Genomic DNA, 16,341 nt, shown 5'->3' on the forward strand with positions numbered 1-16,341 from the left:
GACCAAAATCTGTATACTGGCACATACAAGACTGGTTGTAGTCACTTACAGTTTAGATAAAAACAACTATTCGGATGGCCTTACTATAAAGTTTCATACGGAAAACAGTTTAGACTTAAGCGATACTTCATCATCATGATCATGACAAGTTGTCCAGCAGACACAACCCATGTAGATAACTGGCTTGAACTTGTCTTCTCCCTCTCTCTGTGTCCTCTCCATTGAAGCCAGAATCAAAAGCTTTCCGTCTGAGCTGACTGCTGGTGCATGGGACTCCTCCTCCCTTCATTGCCTGGTTGACTGGGTCAGAAGGATCTCCTGACAATGGCCTGCTGGGATTCCTTCTGTCTGCCTCTCTATCATATGAGCTGTGTGTCTAATAAACATTTAATATACTTTTTTAATTGGCTGGCAACAAAGGCTAGATTCACATTACTGTGGGCTCAGAGTTTTTCCTGGTTAGGTCACCTGGTAAGGAGAAACTCATGGCCACTACAGTTTTGCATGGTATTTATCTACTTCACCAGTGATTCAGAACTTTCAAGTGCCAAAACATCCAGTCAGAGAAAATGTATGCATGCAACTCACATGGAAGAATTGATCAACTGATTTAAAAATGTTATTTATTTTGGTTGTTATACGTTTTTTTTATCAATGTACAAATCACAACAACTAAAATTCACATACAAAATGGCACAACTGAATTCATCACAATATCGTCTCCTTTCTATCAATCATCAAAGGAGGGAACAAGAAAATCAAGATCAGAACAGTTTCCACTTAATAGGCTCTTACATTACATCCTTACTCAAAATGAGTTGTGTGCTTCTCAGAGACATGCCAAAAAGAGCATGCAGCTCAAATTATGTTTGAAATCTGACCGTGTTTCTTCCTTCTTTCTTCGTGAATTGGTATTGCAATATGGTGGTTGGTAGTGGTTGTGGTGGTGTTATTGCCACTCCATTAATCTAAATGACATTCCTCCTCAGTTCAACCATTGCCAATTATCTCGTCACAGTGCCAGGCTTATCCAGCCCATTGAACCCCCCATTGTTTTGGGTGAATCAATGCTAACTTTAGCCTGTGGTGGCTATAGCAAAGTAATGAAGGGCTGCAGTCACTCCTAGTCCAAGGTAAGAGAAAGATGAAAGAATGTGTCTTTAAAGGATAGAAAACCAGGATATGTATTTCCACTTCAAACTCTCAACTTTGCATCAGTGTTCTTTTCATTCAAAAGTATTGTCACTCTACATCCTCCTACTTGCATCCATCCTACTTTCTCCATTCAGCCATATTCAACCACCTCCAATATCATCATTTCATCACAGGAAGCTGTCCTTGATGGCGCCAGGTTTCTCCAGTGCACTTTTCCGGCGAGCGGCAGCTTCCAGGATCTTCTTACGGGGCCCCAGTTGGATGCGGATGCCCTTGAGGTCGTCGTCGGAACAGAGCATCAGCGCCTCCAGGTCCAGCTGTTCGCGGGTGAAGGCTGGGGAGAAGTCTGGCAGGGAGATGGATGAGAGGAAGGCATCCAGCGGGGAGGTCTCCTCATCCTGGTCGTCATCCAGGCCAATCTCCTCCTGGTTCCAGGGCAGGTCGCCGTCCTCCTCGTCCTCAACAAAGCCTGTGTCCTCCCCTTCTGTGTCGAACCCCTCTCTGCGGATGAGGAAGCCCAGGTTTTCATTGTTCCCACTGGGGAAGTCGTCAGGCTCTATCCCCATCTCCATGGAGAAGTTCTTCCTGAAGACCATGTTCCCCAGGCCGGGCCGTTTGAAGATGGACTCCTTGGCTCCTGGGCCATCTTCTTCTTCGTCATCGTCATTAACTTCATCATCCGTGAATCTTCTCATCCCTCCGTCCTCTTCCTCATCGATCTCGTCCTGCTCGGAGAAAACGCCCATGAACTCAGGCTTCCCAGAGAGGGTGCCGTTCTCCTGCTTGACGAAGATGACGTTCCCGTCTCTTCCCACCTTCTCCGTTATTCCTTTATCCTTTTTCCCGAATATCCTCTGGAGGGTCCCCTTCGACCGGGCCGTAAGCGAGCCTGAGGTATCGGAGGCGATCAGCTTGGAGAACTGCTCGTTCACACTGTTGATGGTGCCCATCTTGGAGAACGACGGAGATGCCGTGCTGGCCTCTGACACTGACCCTTGGTACATCTTATCCATCTTGCTCTTGTGCCTTTTTTTGACCCTCTCACACAGCTTCACCCGCATTTCAGCCTCTTTGGTGGCCTCCTTCTTCAGCCTGGCCACTTTCTTGGCATTCTGGATGGTCTGCTGTGATGCGGCACTGTCCAGGAATCGCACGCAGTCCATGCGGTCGCCCGACGCTGCCACGTCCATAGCTGTGTGGAAGTCGTTGTCCTGGGAGAAGAGGTTGGCGCCGAAGTTGACCAGGAAGCTGAGGATGTGCATGTGACCGTTGGTGGCGGCGTGGTGCAGCGGCGTGTTGCCCCAGATGTCGCTCCTGTTGGGGTCCCCTCTGAAAGAACACAGAAACATCTGTCAATCAATCAACAAACCAATTAATCAACCAACCAATCATACATTTCTATGACACAAGATTAGAAAAAATATATAAAATATGTTTTATCCCTGTGATTTCTGTTCAGCTTTGGTTCATCATTGTAGTTGTGAAAGGTATGCAGTTGGACAAGTTTTATGTTGAAAGTAAAAAAGTCACACCAGATGAGTACATGGACAAGGCTGCACTGAAGGAAAGCCTTTGTTCATCTAGGAAAACTGACTTTGGTATGTTTGCTTTTAGATTATTCTACAGTTTTTCTGTGTGTATTTTTTTCTAAACACTGAAATGTCATTATTGACTCCCTGATTTCATCTTGATCATTTGTGTAATCATCGCTTTCTGGAATGATGGTGATGCTACCAGATTGTCTTTGTCCCTCTCCTGCTTCTCCTCCACAGAGCTGTCTCAGGTACAGTAGGCCTACTCTACACCTTCACTGTGTGTGTGTGTTCATTTATTGACAGCGCCCAGTCTGAGGTTTCTTTCTCTTTTTACTCTCGGATCTGAACAGGTCTCTAGGATCCGAACCGGCACGTGTCTGTTCGGGTCTGTTTTTCCGCAGGCCTTTTTCGGAACTGGTCTGACTGTCCTGGGTTCCATTCGGGAACGAGTATCTGTTTTTTTGTTTGTTGATGATGCATTTCCGGATCGGGTGGGAAAGCCACAGATCCATTGCACAACTTTTTAGACCTGTGAAGACCTCTACCTCAAACCCGGTATCAATGCTGAATATATGAGAGTGGAGTGGTTTAGACTGCCCCACCCAGGCTCTGCTGTTAATCTTTACCAATACCGAAGAGACAACTATAAGGATCAGATGGTCTCCTACAGGGGATGTACAGCACTGTTTAAAGACAAACAGAAATGATACAACACCTCCTTGAAACTGACCAGGGTACAAGGCAATGATGATGGATTTTTGCAAGTACTTTACTAAGACAAAGTCTGGGTATGATGTCCGTATTAAAGGTAAGGTTACATTTTCTGTCAAATGCAATAACCTATACAGTCTGCCTTATAACATGTATTAATTTTCTCAAAACCTCATTTCAGTATCTTAAATCCTGTATACCTTTGTGTCTGTAGCTGTTGGATCCCAGTCAGTGATCTCAATTGAGGAGCTGAGAAGGGTAGCCATCGTTCTGAGGTGTAAATCTAAAGGCTGGTATCCAGGACAGTGAGGGAACCAAGGGAGCCAAATTGTATGGTTGGTATTCAGAGATACAAAGGAACACTGAGGGATTCTACTCTGCCAAACTAAAGGTCACTCAACAGGAGACAAAAAGAAAACGATTTGATATGTATTGTTCAACAGAGCCTGCTCAATGAAGTGAGAAAGACAGAATTTCATATCCCTAGTCAGCTGTTCCAGTGTGTTAAGTACAGTTGTGGCCAAAAGTTTTGAGAATGACACAAATATTAATTTTCACAAAGTCTGCTGGCTCAATTTGTATGATGGCAATTTGCATATACTCCAGAATGTTATGAAGAGTAATCAGATGAATTGCAATTAATTGCAAAGTCCCTCTTTGCCATGCAAATTAACTGAATCCCCCAAAAACATTTCCACTGCATTTCAGCCCTGCCACAAAAGGACCAGCTGACATCATGTCAGTGATTCTCTCGTTAACACAGGTGTGAGTGTTGACGAGGACAAGGCTGGAGATCACTCTGTCATTCTGATTGAGTTCGAATAACAGACTGGAAGCTTCAAAAGGAGGGTGGTGCTTGGAATCATTGTTCTTCCTCTGTCAACCATGGTTACCTGCAAGGAAACACATGCCGTCATCATTGCTTTGCACAAAAGGGCTTCACAGGCAAGTATATTGCTGCCAGTAAGATTGCACCTAAATCAACCATTTATCGGATCATCAAGAACTTCAAGGAGAGCGGTTAAATTGTTGTGAAGAAGGCTTCAGGGCGCCCAAGAAAGTCCAGGTAGCGCAAGGACCGTCTCCTAAAGTTGATTCAGCTGCGTGATCGGGGCACCACCAGTACAGAGCTTGCTCAGGAATGGCAGCAGGCAGGTGTGAGTGCATCTGCACGCACAGTGAGGCGAAGACTTTTGGAGGATGGCCTGGTGTCAAGAAGGGCAGCAAAGAAGCCACTTCTCTCCAGGAAAAACATCAGGGACAGACTGATATTCTGCAAAAGGTACAGGGATTGGACTGCTGAGGACTGGGGTAAAGTCATTTTCTCTGATGAATCCCCTTTCCGATTGTTTGGGGCATCCGGAAAAAAGCTTGTCCGGAGAAGACAAGGTGAGCGCTACCATCAGTCCTGTGTCATGCCAACAGTAAAGCATTGTGAGACCATGCATGTGTGGGGTTGCTTCTCAGCCAAGGGAGTGGGCTCACTTACAATTTTGCCTAAGAACACAGCCATGAATAAAGAATAGTACCAACACATCCCCCGAGGGCAGCTTCTCCCAACCATCCAGGAACAGTTTGGTGACGAACAATGCCTTTTCCAGCGTGATGGAGCACCTTGCCATAAGGCAAAAGTGATAACTAAGTGGCTCGGGGAACAAAACATCGATATTTTGGGTCCATGGCCAGGAAACTCCCCAGACCTTAATCCCATTGAGAACTTGTGGTCAATCCCCAAGAGGCGGGTGGACAAACAAAAACCCACAAATTCTGACAAACTCCAAGCATTGATTATGCAAGAATGGGCTGCCATCAGTCAGCATGTGGCCCAGAAGTTAATTGACAGCATGCCAGGGCGGATTGCAGAGGTCTTAAAAAAGAAGGGTCAACACTGCAAATATTGACTCTTTGCATCAACTTCATGTAATTGTCAATAAAAGCCTTTGACACTTATGAAATGCTTGTAATTATATTTCAGTATTCCATAGTAACATCTGACAAAAATATCTAAAGACACTGAAGCAGCAAACTTTGTGGAAATTAATATTTGTGTCATTCTCAAAACTTTTGGCCACGACTGTACATACAGTATGTGAAGATGAAAATCATTAAGGGATATTTTGGGGGATGCTCTCTAGGGTTTCTCTTGCTGGTTGCTTCTACTGTGATTGGACTATCTGTGACCATCTGCCGTCTAAAATATAAAGGATCAAGTTAAACAGCAGTTGGATGACCTCACTCAGGAAAATTAAAACCTCACCAAGGAACTACTTCTAGTCAAAGATTAATGCATTTTAGCTCATGGTGAGCGAAGGAGTCTCATTCAGGAGAGCGATCGCATCAAAGAAGACCTCAACTGTCAGCTGAAAAACCTAACTGGGGAGCAGGATCAGATCAAAGATGACCTCAATCGTCAGCTGATTGTACTCATTAATCAATTAGACTTGTGAACAGGAAGTGGTCAAGATCTTTAAACCATCCAAAAACATTCAGTGGATGTGACTCTAGACCCTGATATGGCACATCACCATCTCATTCTATCTGAGGATGGAAACAAGTGGAACATGGAAATATACATCAGACACTGCCAAACCAGAGAGGTTTGATACTTTTCTCAGTGTCCTGAGAAAGGGGGGCTTTTCCTCTGGAAGATTTTACTACGAGGTGCAGGTTAAGGGGAAGACTGAATTGGATTTAGGAGTGACCAGAGAGCCCATCAACAGGAAGGGGATGAGAACACTGACGATGGATCCTGGATTTTGTGGCTGAAGAATGGGAATGAGTACATGATTCTCACTAATCTTCCTGTCTCGCTCTCCCTGAGAGAGAAGCTCCCAGAAGGTGAGGGTATTTGTGGATCATGAGAAGGGTCAGGTCTTCATGTACAATGTGGAGGCCAGGTCTCATATCTACTCTTTCACCGGCTCCACCTTCACTGAGAAATGATATCCTATCTCTAGCCCCTGTTGTAAAGATGGCGGTAAAAAACATAACCCCACTGATCCTCTTTCTTGTAGACAATACTGACATTGACTGATTCTATAATGGATGTCACTGCCTGACCGTTTTGAACAAAGCAAGGCAAATTAACTGTTTTGAGAGTGATAACTTTTGCTTTTCAGTTTGAGTGACCTGTAATTTGGTTATCATTATATATCTTTTGCATGGAGGTTTACAACTTCGGGAGAAATGTAAATCCAAACTGTATTATTTGTCACAGTGAATAATGTAAAATGAATAACGTGTTTTCTGTATTTTTAAGGTATATTGCATATATTGTGAAAAACCTTTATCTACACAGTGTACAAAACATTAGGAACACCTTCCTAATCTTGAGTTGCACCCCATTTGCCCTCAAAACAGCCTCAATTCGTCAGGGTATGGACTCTACAAGGTGTCAAAAGCGTTCCACATGGATGCTGGCCCATGTTGACTCCAATGCTTCCCACAGTTGCATCAAATTGGCTGGATATCCTTTGGGTGGTGGACCATTCTTGATACACATGGGAAACTATTGATTGTGAAAAACCCAGCAGCGTTGCAGTTCTTGACACACTTAAATTGGTGCACCTGGAACCTACTATCATACCCTGTTAAAACGTATTTAAATATTTGTCTTGCCCATTCACTATCTGAATGGCACACATACACAATCCATGTCTAATTGTCTCAAGACTTAAAAATCCTTCTTTAACCCTTCTCACCCCCTTCATCTACACTGATTGAAGTGGATTTAACAGGTGACATTAATAAGGCATCATAGCTTTCACCTGGATTCAACTGGTCAGTCTATGTCATGGAAATAGTAGGTCCTCCTAATGTTTTGTACACTCAGTGTCTATAGACATGTATACATATTAACACATATGTCCATATCAACATGAATCTAACAATACAATATAATGAACAACACTTGAAAACTAAATAATGAGTCATTAATTGATGTTGTATAATAGCATTCCTATAATAAATGAATGAAAAAGGACTGTCACCAACGCTATACTCATGAAGTACAAACCAACCCTTCCTTATGGGTTAATTGGTAAGCCATTAAGAACGAAAGTCCTCCTATGTTCCATCACTACCTCTATAAAACTCCCGATTGCAGTATCTTAGCAACAGGTGATCATAAAACCGAGTTTGTTGCAGTACATCCTACTGCTAACGCCCAACATGGAAATACACAGCTATGATCACAAAGGTATGATAGACATTATTCCAATCATTTTATAAAAATACACTGAGTTCAATGTTGTGAAAACTCCGTAATCCATTGTTAGTGTGCTTCAATTAAATAATCAAGCAATTGGTTGGTTGTCATCTTGACAGAAATAAATAAGAGAAATCAGGTCTGGTTTTTTCCTGCAGTATGAAAGCAGGGGAAAGCTGTTAGGGGAATGAAGGGCTCTATTGTTTGTCATTAATTACATGATTCCCCTTGGCTGATTAAATATTTGGCTCTGCTCATAGGAAAATGTGGTCTAAAAGGCTGTGGGGGGACAGTTTCAGAGTGGCATGCTTGTCTAATGCACAAAAATAACATGGGTGAAATGTGACATGGACATACAGTACATTGTAGAATATAGTTAAAATCTCAGAGGCATTCAGTCATCATTTGAGGACGTGATGTAGGTTGATTGAGAAACCTGTGAGGTTGAAACCCATGTGACACAGCTAACTGCACCTCTCTCACCTATAAATCCTTAATGAGGGTAGTCTCTAGTAGGTTTCTGGGCATCAGGAATGAGGTGATGGGCATTCCTTCTATCACATGAATTAACAATAAAGTCCACCTTTGCTCTTCGTTCAAGTATTTGTTTTGGAAACGAGCAGCAGTGCTGGGAATAGGATCAGCATTAGGCCACTTCTGGACTTTTATCCTCCAACTGCATCCCTCCCAACAAAACATGTGTCATCAATATTAAAGGAGATAAAATATTACAGTATTCATTGGATTGGTACTATAGGTTTTGTGACTATTTTGTAGGTTACTGGAGGACGCCTTTATTGTTGTGTTTCAGCAACTCATCAATGTAGATTTGAGATTGGAAATATCAGTCCTCATACGAGGAAGAATTCCTCAAGGTACTGACAGTAATGGACAAGGACTAGGAAGAGGTCAAAAGGTCAACCTTAACCTATAGCTTCTATCCCTCATGTCAGGCAGAGTTTCTGCTATTTTTTTCGTCGGATTAGAAGTTAATTGATCTAAACATACATAGGGTAAATCAAAAGAGGTCCAAATAAATTCACATTCTAATAGTTTAGACTTAGTTAAATCATATGAGAAAAATCATTTCTGAATTAGGTTTCAATTGATTGTAAAAACGTCACAATAGGTATATATTGCTAATATGCCACTTAAAATATTTTGGGATTGTAGGTATGGGAAGGTAGGCTATGACTTCTGAATATAAATTGTACTCACCCTCGGCTACATATAAGTTGAAGGGCCTCGACGTGTCCATGAAAAGCAGCCCATAGCGTAGGCGTCATCCCGTCCTCGTCCGGAGAATTCAGGTCTTTCCTGGTAGCCTCTTTCAAGAGGTCCAGGTAGCCATCGATCGCTGCTTTGTGGTACCTAGACATGTTTACTCTGTGTTTAGAACGCTACACTGTGAAATGAAATAAAAAGGCACGTCTTTTAGCAGAAGAAATCTGGCATTTTGTTCTTCCTTCCAGCGCGTTGGAGCGCCACAATTGCGCATTGGAGATGTGAGTGGTTTGGTCAGAGCGCTGGGCGTCATCATATCGGTGGAACTCACTGCCATAAAACAAAAGCAAAGTCCATTTGGGATTTGTCATGCTGTCCCATTGAGGAAATTCAAGAGTCTACAATTGATATGCTGAGAGAAGTTATTAGGCTACTGTATAGGCCTAGGTCACATGTTGCTAAATGATGGAATGGCAATGACAGAGACAATCTATAGTCAAAATATGTTAAATGAATTGTGCATATATATCAGTAGGCTTTTATTAATAAAATGTCATGAGGTCATAAAACAGGACTGTGGCCATACCTGGCTGGGCGCGCTTTTGAACTCATGCGCAAAAAGAAAGCCGCACTAATCTCAGGTGGCCTATAGTACTCCATTCCAGCAGATGGCAGTACCGCCCTTTAGAGCGTTTCTGAACTCTGACTGACTGCACCACCAAAATTAGTTATTAGGAAACAGAAATCTCCACAACGAAATTTGCCTTATTTATGGCACTGTCAGAGTACACAAAAGTCACTCAGCCACTCATCATGGAATGACAGCAGGTAAACTTACTCCACCACAACCAGTCTCACCGCAAGAAACTCAACCACCGATTGTTTGAACAGGGTGCTCTGCAGTCGCTGACCGATTTGGCATTAGTACTAGATCGACGCTCTGCGGCCCTAAAGAATCAGAGATGTCCGACAATGGTGCCTCAGCGATCAACCTTCTGTCTTATGAGACACTGGTACACGCCGTGGCAGGTGCAGTGGTAAGGACATCTCAACGTAGTTTGCCTATGCATGAACAGTCCTTTAATAATAAAGACAATGGCAAAACGTTCGAATAACTACACTGAAATGTTACAACCGGTGCCTCTGGCTAGTTTGTTAGTTAGCATACTGTGTCAGATTGTATCAACTTTGTGAATTTATCGTGTAACTTAGGTTTAACTACCCGTCTATATCCTATATATCATAATGTATTTGCTTCTAGGGTAGCATGACGGCGATGTCCGTCTTCTTTCCTTTGGATACAGCGAGGATCAGACTTCAGGGTGAGTTGTAGAGTAATTGGTGGTATATACTGACTGCTGATAACCATCCTTGTTGTCAGTGTGGCCATACTTGTCTGCTATAACGTTGGACTCTGCACCCAAGGGTCAGTGAGTTCACAAGGAAATGAGTGATGGATATATAGAAGTGGAAACATTGACAAGAGAGACCTTACCATTGCATGAGCATACCAGAGCTGCAGACTACTTACAATGTTACAATAATGTAAGAAAATGACAATCCCTTTTCTGCCTTCGTTTTCTGTTGCAGTGGATGAGAATCGGAAGTCCAAATCGACTGCCATTCTCCTGGCTGAAATAGCAAAGGAGGAAGGCCTGTGAGTATTGTATGGAACTGTACACATACTTTACTACAATTTATAATCCACCTTAGATTGCTCAAATCAATTGACTGGAAAGGAAAGCTGGCCTCGTACCACCGCATACAGGGCTTTCACTGGGCTGTTGTACCCATAGATCTAGAATAGAGTAGTAGAATGGCCATTCCTTTCAGTTCAAAGCAATGTTACATGATATGTCCATTCCACCCATTGTATTTCTATGACTACTTTAATGTGTTGGGCCAGGAGATTTCCCCAGTCAGATCACATGCACAGGAAAAACTCCTAGTCCTGGGTTCCCATGGCCCAATGACTTACTTTGCAGATTTCCCTGGTCTCTCTCCTCTCCCCTCCCAGGTTGTCTCTGTACAGAGGCTGGTTCCCAGTCATCTCCAGTCTGTGCTGCTCCAACTTTGTCTACTTCTACACCTTCAACACACTGAAGAAAGTCATGGTGGGTAATCAGGGCCGGTCCAGCCCGGGAAAAGACCTCCTCATGGGCTTCATCTCAGGTAGGAGGACCGAACAGGGACCTTTTAGTGGTATTGGCTAAGTCACTATCAACCTACTGCCACCTATTTTATTTATGGACTCTAAGTCATTGATGTAGTTATATTAGGGAAGGGGAGTCTGAGAGGTGATTAACAGAGAGATTCATTGAAGAAAGTAGATTTGACCTCCATATTGAAATGTATTTAAATGTCTTTCTGTTGCCCGTGTTGTGTGTTTCTCCCCCAGGGGCAGTGAACGTGCTCCTGACCACGCCCATGTGGGTGGTCAACACCCGGCTCAAGCTGCAGGGGGCAAAGTTCAGGAACGAAGACCTCCAGCAGACCCACTACAGAGGCATCTTTGGTGTGTGTTATTCACTGTTGTCTCTTTTCAGTACTAATAAAATGTGACTTACTATCATCATACAATGTATGTTTTCGATTGCAGATGCTTTCTCGCAGATCATAGCCAGCGAGGGAGTGGGGACTCTTTGGAATGGTACACTGCCTTCTCTGGTGCTGGTCTTCAACCCTGCAGTTGTGTTCATGTTCTATGAAGCCATGAAGAGGAAAGCAGGCCGAGGAGGGAGGAAGGTGAGGGAAAGAGAGGAGGGAGCCAGCTTTGACACCTCTGTGGCGTGTCTGAGTGTCAGTCATGCTGAAAGTTTTTAAGCCTTTGTTTGTTTTTGTCTGCTCCTAGATTACATCAGCAGAGATCTTTCTCATTGGAGCTGTGGCCAAGGCCATCGCTACCACGGCGACGTATCCCCTGCAGACCGTCCAGGCCATTCTAAGGGTAAACAAATACACCTGCAAACTTGTGTATCTATAAACGCACACACCTGCTAAATGAACACTCATAGCAGTGTTTCCCCAACGTTCCCATCAAACTGTGTCCGATATCATGATTATGTGTACTGCTCAGTAAAATAAGTCCATATTTCCTGTACTCACAGCTCATTTTGTTGATTAAATTAGTCTTTCTCTCCCCCCAGTTTGGGCAGCACAAAGCTGAGGGCAAGGGAGGTCTACTGGGCAGTCTCCGAAACATGGTCTACCTACTTATGGACAGAATCAAGTGAGTAGATCACACACACAATGGAACTCTTGCGTCTCAACAGTCTGACTACTGCAATGTGGTAGGACATTTTCAGACCGTCTTGTGCCAATGAGTACATCTTGTGTTGATCCATGGACGTGTTCCCTCCCTGTCCTCTCCCCTGCAGGAGGCATGGTGTGCTGGGCTTATACAAAGGCCTGGAGGCCAAACTGCTCCAGACGGTACTAACGGCAGCCCTCATGTTCGTGGTGTACGAGAAGATCACCGCAGCCACTTTCAAGGTCATGGGCATCAACAAGAAACTGAAGCACTGAGGGTTGATCAAGCCCCTAGACCTCAACCTGCACTGGCTATACAACGGTGGTCACCCCCCACTCTGGTCCTGGAGAGGAGCTCACAGGGTGTGCCGGGTTTTGTTCCTGCCCAGCAATGAAACCCCTGGTTCAACGTTCAGATTGACCTATAGATGTTACCACGTATCTGGAACTTGATTCAGGTGTGTTTAGCACTGGGTTATGACAAAAGCCTACACACCTGTCTCCAAGATGAGGGTTGGTGACCACTGGGCTACCGACTCCCCATCCCAACTTCCCTTTCCTCAATCCCAACATACACCTCAACCAGAGATGGTGTCTCCTCTCTTTTCCCCTTACACTCAGGGGTTTATTCCACATACAGTATTCATATGTCTTCCCTACGCTGCCAATATGGGTGAATCTCTCTGGAAACGGTTGTACATGGTCTTATAGGAGGTGCCATAACTGTCTAGTCGCTAGTATTAGCGGTGAATGCGCTGTATAATACCGGTGGGCCAGCTCTAATAGTAATTTGGTATTGTCTCGCGGGCCAAATATAATTACCCCGCGGGCCAGAGTTTGACACCCATGGTCTAGCGTATGCATTCTGTGGCAATTGTATTATACCTGAATGAATGGCATTACATTTGAAGCTTGTTACTTGTTACAAAGCTTATTACTTTGTAGTGCTGATAACAACTAGCAGTTTTACTAGCCAACTCCTTTTGGCTTAGACGTTGTCTTGCCAAATAGTTGTTTAGCAAGACGATGCCAAACAACTATTTGCTTAACAAGCTTGGACAATGCCCAAGCTAGTGAATAGCAATATTCTCAAGGATGTTGAGGGCTTGAGTGAAGCATCAAGGCATTTGCAAACATGACTGTATTCTATTTAAAAGTCTGTATATACTCTCCTTCAGCCCTGTGTTAAGACCACTGCAAACCCTTTCCGGAGAGTTGTTACTGCTCTTCAAAAGTAGGTGTTGATTTCTCAGCTGGCTGTGACAGTTTGGTGCCTACAGTTGAAGTTGGAAGTTTACATACACCTTAGCCAAATAGATTTAAACTCACAATTCCTGACATTTAATCTTAGTAAAAATTCCCTGTATTAGGTCAGTTAGGATCACCACTTTTTATTTTAAGAATGTGAAATGTCAGAATAATAAGTGATTTATTTCAGCTTTTATTTCTTTCATCACATTCCCAGTGGGTTAAAGTTTACATACACTCAATTAGTATTTGGTAGCATTGCCTTTAAATTGTTTAACTTGGGTCAAACATTTCAGGTAGCCTTCCACAAGCTTCCCGCAATAAGTTGGGGGAATTTTGGCCCATTCCTCCTGACAGAGCTGGTGTAACTGAGTCAGGTTTGTAGCCCGCCTCGCTCGTACATGCTTTTTCAGTTCTGCCCACAAATGTTCTATAGGATTGAGGTCAGGGCTCCGTGATGGCCACTCCAATACCTTGACTTTGTTGTCCGTAAGCCATTTTGCCACAACTTTGGAAGTATCCTTGGTGTCATTATCCATTTGGAAGACCCATTTGCAACCAAGCTTTAACTTCCTGACTGATGTCTTGAGATGTTGCTTCAATATATCCTCATACTTTTCCTCATGATGCCATCTATTTTGTGAAGTACACCAGTCCCTCCTGCAGCAAAGCACCCCCACAACATGATGCTGCCACCCCCGTGCTTCACGGTTGGGATGGTGTTCTTCGGCTTGCAAGCGTCCCCTTTTTCCTCCAAACATAATGATGGTCATTATGGCCAAACAGTTCTATTTTTGTTTCATCAGACCAGAAGACATTTCTACACAAAGTACGATGTTTGTCCCCATGTGCAGTTGTAAAGCGTAGTCTGGGTTTTTTATGGCGGTTTTGGAGCAGTGGCTTCTTCCTTGCTGAGCGGCCTTTCAGGTTATGTCGATATAGGACTCGTTTTACTGTGGATATAGGTACTTTTGTACCGGTTTCCTCTAGCATCTTCACAAGGTTCTTGGATTGATTTGCACTTTTCGCACCAAAATACGTTAATCTCTAGGAGACAGAACGCGTCTCCTTCCTGAGCAGTATGACGGCTGCGTGGTCCCATGGTGTTTATACTTGCGTACTATTGTTTGTACAGATGAACGTGGTACCTTCAGGCGTTTGGAAATTGCTCTCAAGGATGAACCAGACTTGTGGAGGTCTATAATTTTGAGGTCTTGGCTGATTTCTTTTGATTTTCCCATGATGTCAAGCAAAGAGGCACTGAGTTTGAAGGTAGGCCTTGAAATACATCCACAGGTACACCTCCAATTGACTCAAATGATGTCAATTAGCCTATCAGAAGCTTCTAAAGCCATGACATCATTTTCTGGAATTTTCCAAGCTGTTTAAAGGCACAGTCAACTTAGTGTATGTAAACTTCTGTCCCACTGGATTTGTGATAGTGAATTATAAATGAAATAATCTGTCTGCAAACAACTGTTGGAAAAATGACTTGTGTCATGCACAAAGTAGATGTCCTAACCGACTTGCCAAATATTTACCTTGTATTGCCTTTTAATGAAGCCAGTCAACCATTTCTCACAGTCTTATGATTTAATTCAGAATACAATAATGATTATTCTAAATACTTCTCTTATTTAAAACAAGTTTTCCCCAACCACCTAACAAGGAACAACTCTGGGCCCTAGTTATTATTAAAATACCAGTTGGCCATAAGAGTTTAACCTAGAAGAATGTCTGCAAGACAAAAGGCTACTTTTATTTATTTAGGTTTTCGGTATAAGATGAGTGTTACGTCATGTTTCACAAACTGTAGCCAGGAATGTTCAGTCAGTTTTACCTCATTGCTGCTCAACAGGTTTGTCTTCATTAGGGACCAACCGGACTGAAACAGGGAGGGACTACATGAACTTGTCCAATAAGAAACCCTCATTTTTATTTTACGTTGCACTAACGTTTTCTGTTTTATGCCCTAATGAACATAACCAAGATGAAAAGGAGAGTTGGTTGGGTCTGTCTATAGAGAAATCGGATAAATACTTTAAAATATTTTTGACATTTAGATAAATAATCTTAATCTCTAGATTGGATCAACATTTTTCCAAATTGAAATGCATAGTATACATTTATGCTATCTTGGAATATATCTTGTCTACTTAACTTGCACAGAACATGTGAAGGGGTTTATATTAAAATCTAAACTAGTTAAATGAAAATGGGCCAACTAGAAGAATCAATACATGTGCATTTTGCAATCTATGTAATGTTGTCATGCATTGTCATTGTTCACTGGAATTCTTGGGCCTGTACTTTTTTATGCTAAGTGCCTCCAAACCTAGGAACTAGCGATGGTGATGGACCAGATCTGTTGATCGCACTGTAAAGACTGATGACACACATCACATTCTGATTGTGCTGATCAGTAGTCAAATCTGTTCTGTCTTAAAATCAGTAGTTCATACAACCCATAATCTGCTGCCTTGCTTAGCCTAGACAGTAGGCTATGTATGTAGATTGGATGTTCAGAATGATATGAACAGTATGTGACCTGTACTAAGAAAGCTGACTGTCTTCCACAGCAATAAATTATACAAGTTATAATAACTGCTTCTCTACATTTTACTATATCATCTTTGTTGCACAGAAATTCTGACTTACAGTGCATTCGGAAAGAATTCAGACCCCTTGACGCTTTACACATTGTTATTTAAAAAAAATCTATTTAACTAGGCAAGTCAGTTAAGAACAAATTCTTATTTACCATGACGGCCTACCCTGGCCAAAACCGGAAGACGCTGGGCCAATTGTGCGCCGCCCTATGGGACTCACAATCACGGCCGAATGTGATGCAGCCTGGATTCGAACCAGGGACTGCAGTGACGCTTCTTGCACTGAGATGCAGTGCCTTAGACCGCTGCGCCAATCAGGAGCCTTATTCTAAAATGTATTAAATATTTGTTTCCCCTCAATCTACACACAATACCCCATAATGACAAAGCGAAAACAGGTTTT

The 16,341-nt window shown here is 43.0% G+C and overlaps 2 protein-coding genes across 2 annotated transcripts; one reads left to right on the forward strand and one right to left on the reverse strand.

Annotated features, from left to right (window-relative positions):
• Positions 1 to 636: 636 nt before the first annotated feature.
• LOC120040654 (ankyrin repeat and SAM domain-containing protein 4B-like) lies at positions 637 to 9,093 on the reverse strand. The gene is made up of 2 exons (XM_038985741.1): positions 8,827 to 9,093; positions 637 to 2,484 (listed from the first exon to the last, which is right to left on the reverse strand). The coding sequence occupies exons 1-2, from the start codon at positions 8,985 to 8,987 to the stop codon at positions 1,323 to 1,325; spliced, it is 1,323 nt and encodes a 440-aa protein (XP_038841669.1). The 5' UTR covers positions 8,988 to 9,093; the 3' UTR covers positions 637 to 1,322.
• Positions 9,094 to 9,539: 446 nt separating this feature from the next.
• On the forward strand, positions 9,540 to 13,442 carry LOC120040639 (peroxisomal membrane protein PMP34-like). Its single transcript, XM_038985721.1, has 9 exons — positions 9,540 to 9,869; positions 10,094 to 10,154; positions 10,423 to 10,489; positions 10,850 to 11,004; positions 11,231 to 11,347; positions 11,432 to 11,577; positions 11,684 to 11,779; positions 11,979 to 12,061; positions 12,210 to 13,442. Exons 1-9 carry the CDS (start codon positions 9,795 to 9,797, stop codon positions 12,355 to 12,357), a joined length of 948 nt encoding a protein of 315 aa, XP_038841649.1. The 5' UTR covers positions 9,540 to 9,794; the 3' UTR covers positions 12,358 to 13,442.
• Positions 13,443 to 16,341: the final 2,899 nt, after the last annotated feature.

The sequence above is a fragment of the Salvelinus namaycush genome, unplaced genomic scaffold (assembly GCF_016432855.1).
Source record: "Salvelinus namaycush isolate Seneca unplaced genomic scaffold, SaNama_1.0 Scaffold37, whole genome shotgun sequence".
Lineage (NCBI taxonomy): Eukaryota > Metazoa > Chordata > Actinopteri > Salmoniformes > Salmonidae > Salvelinus > Salvelinus namaycush.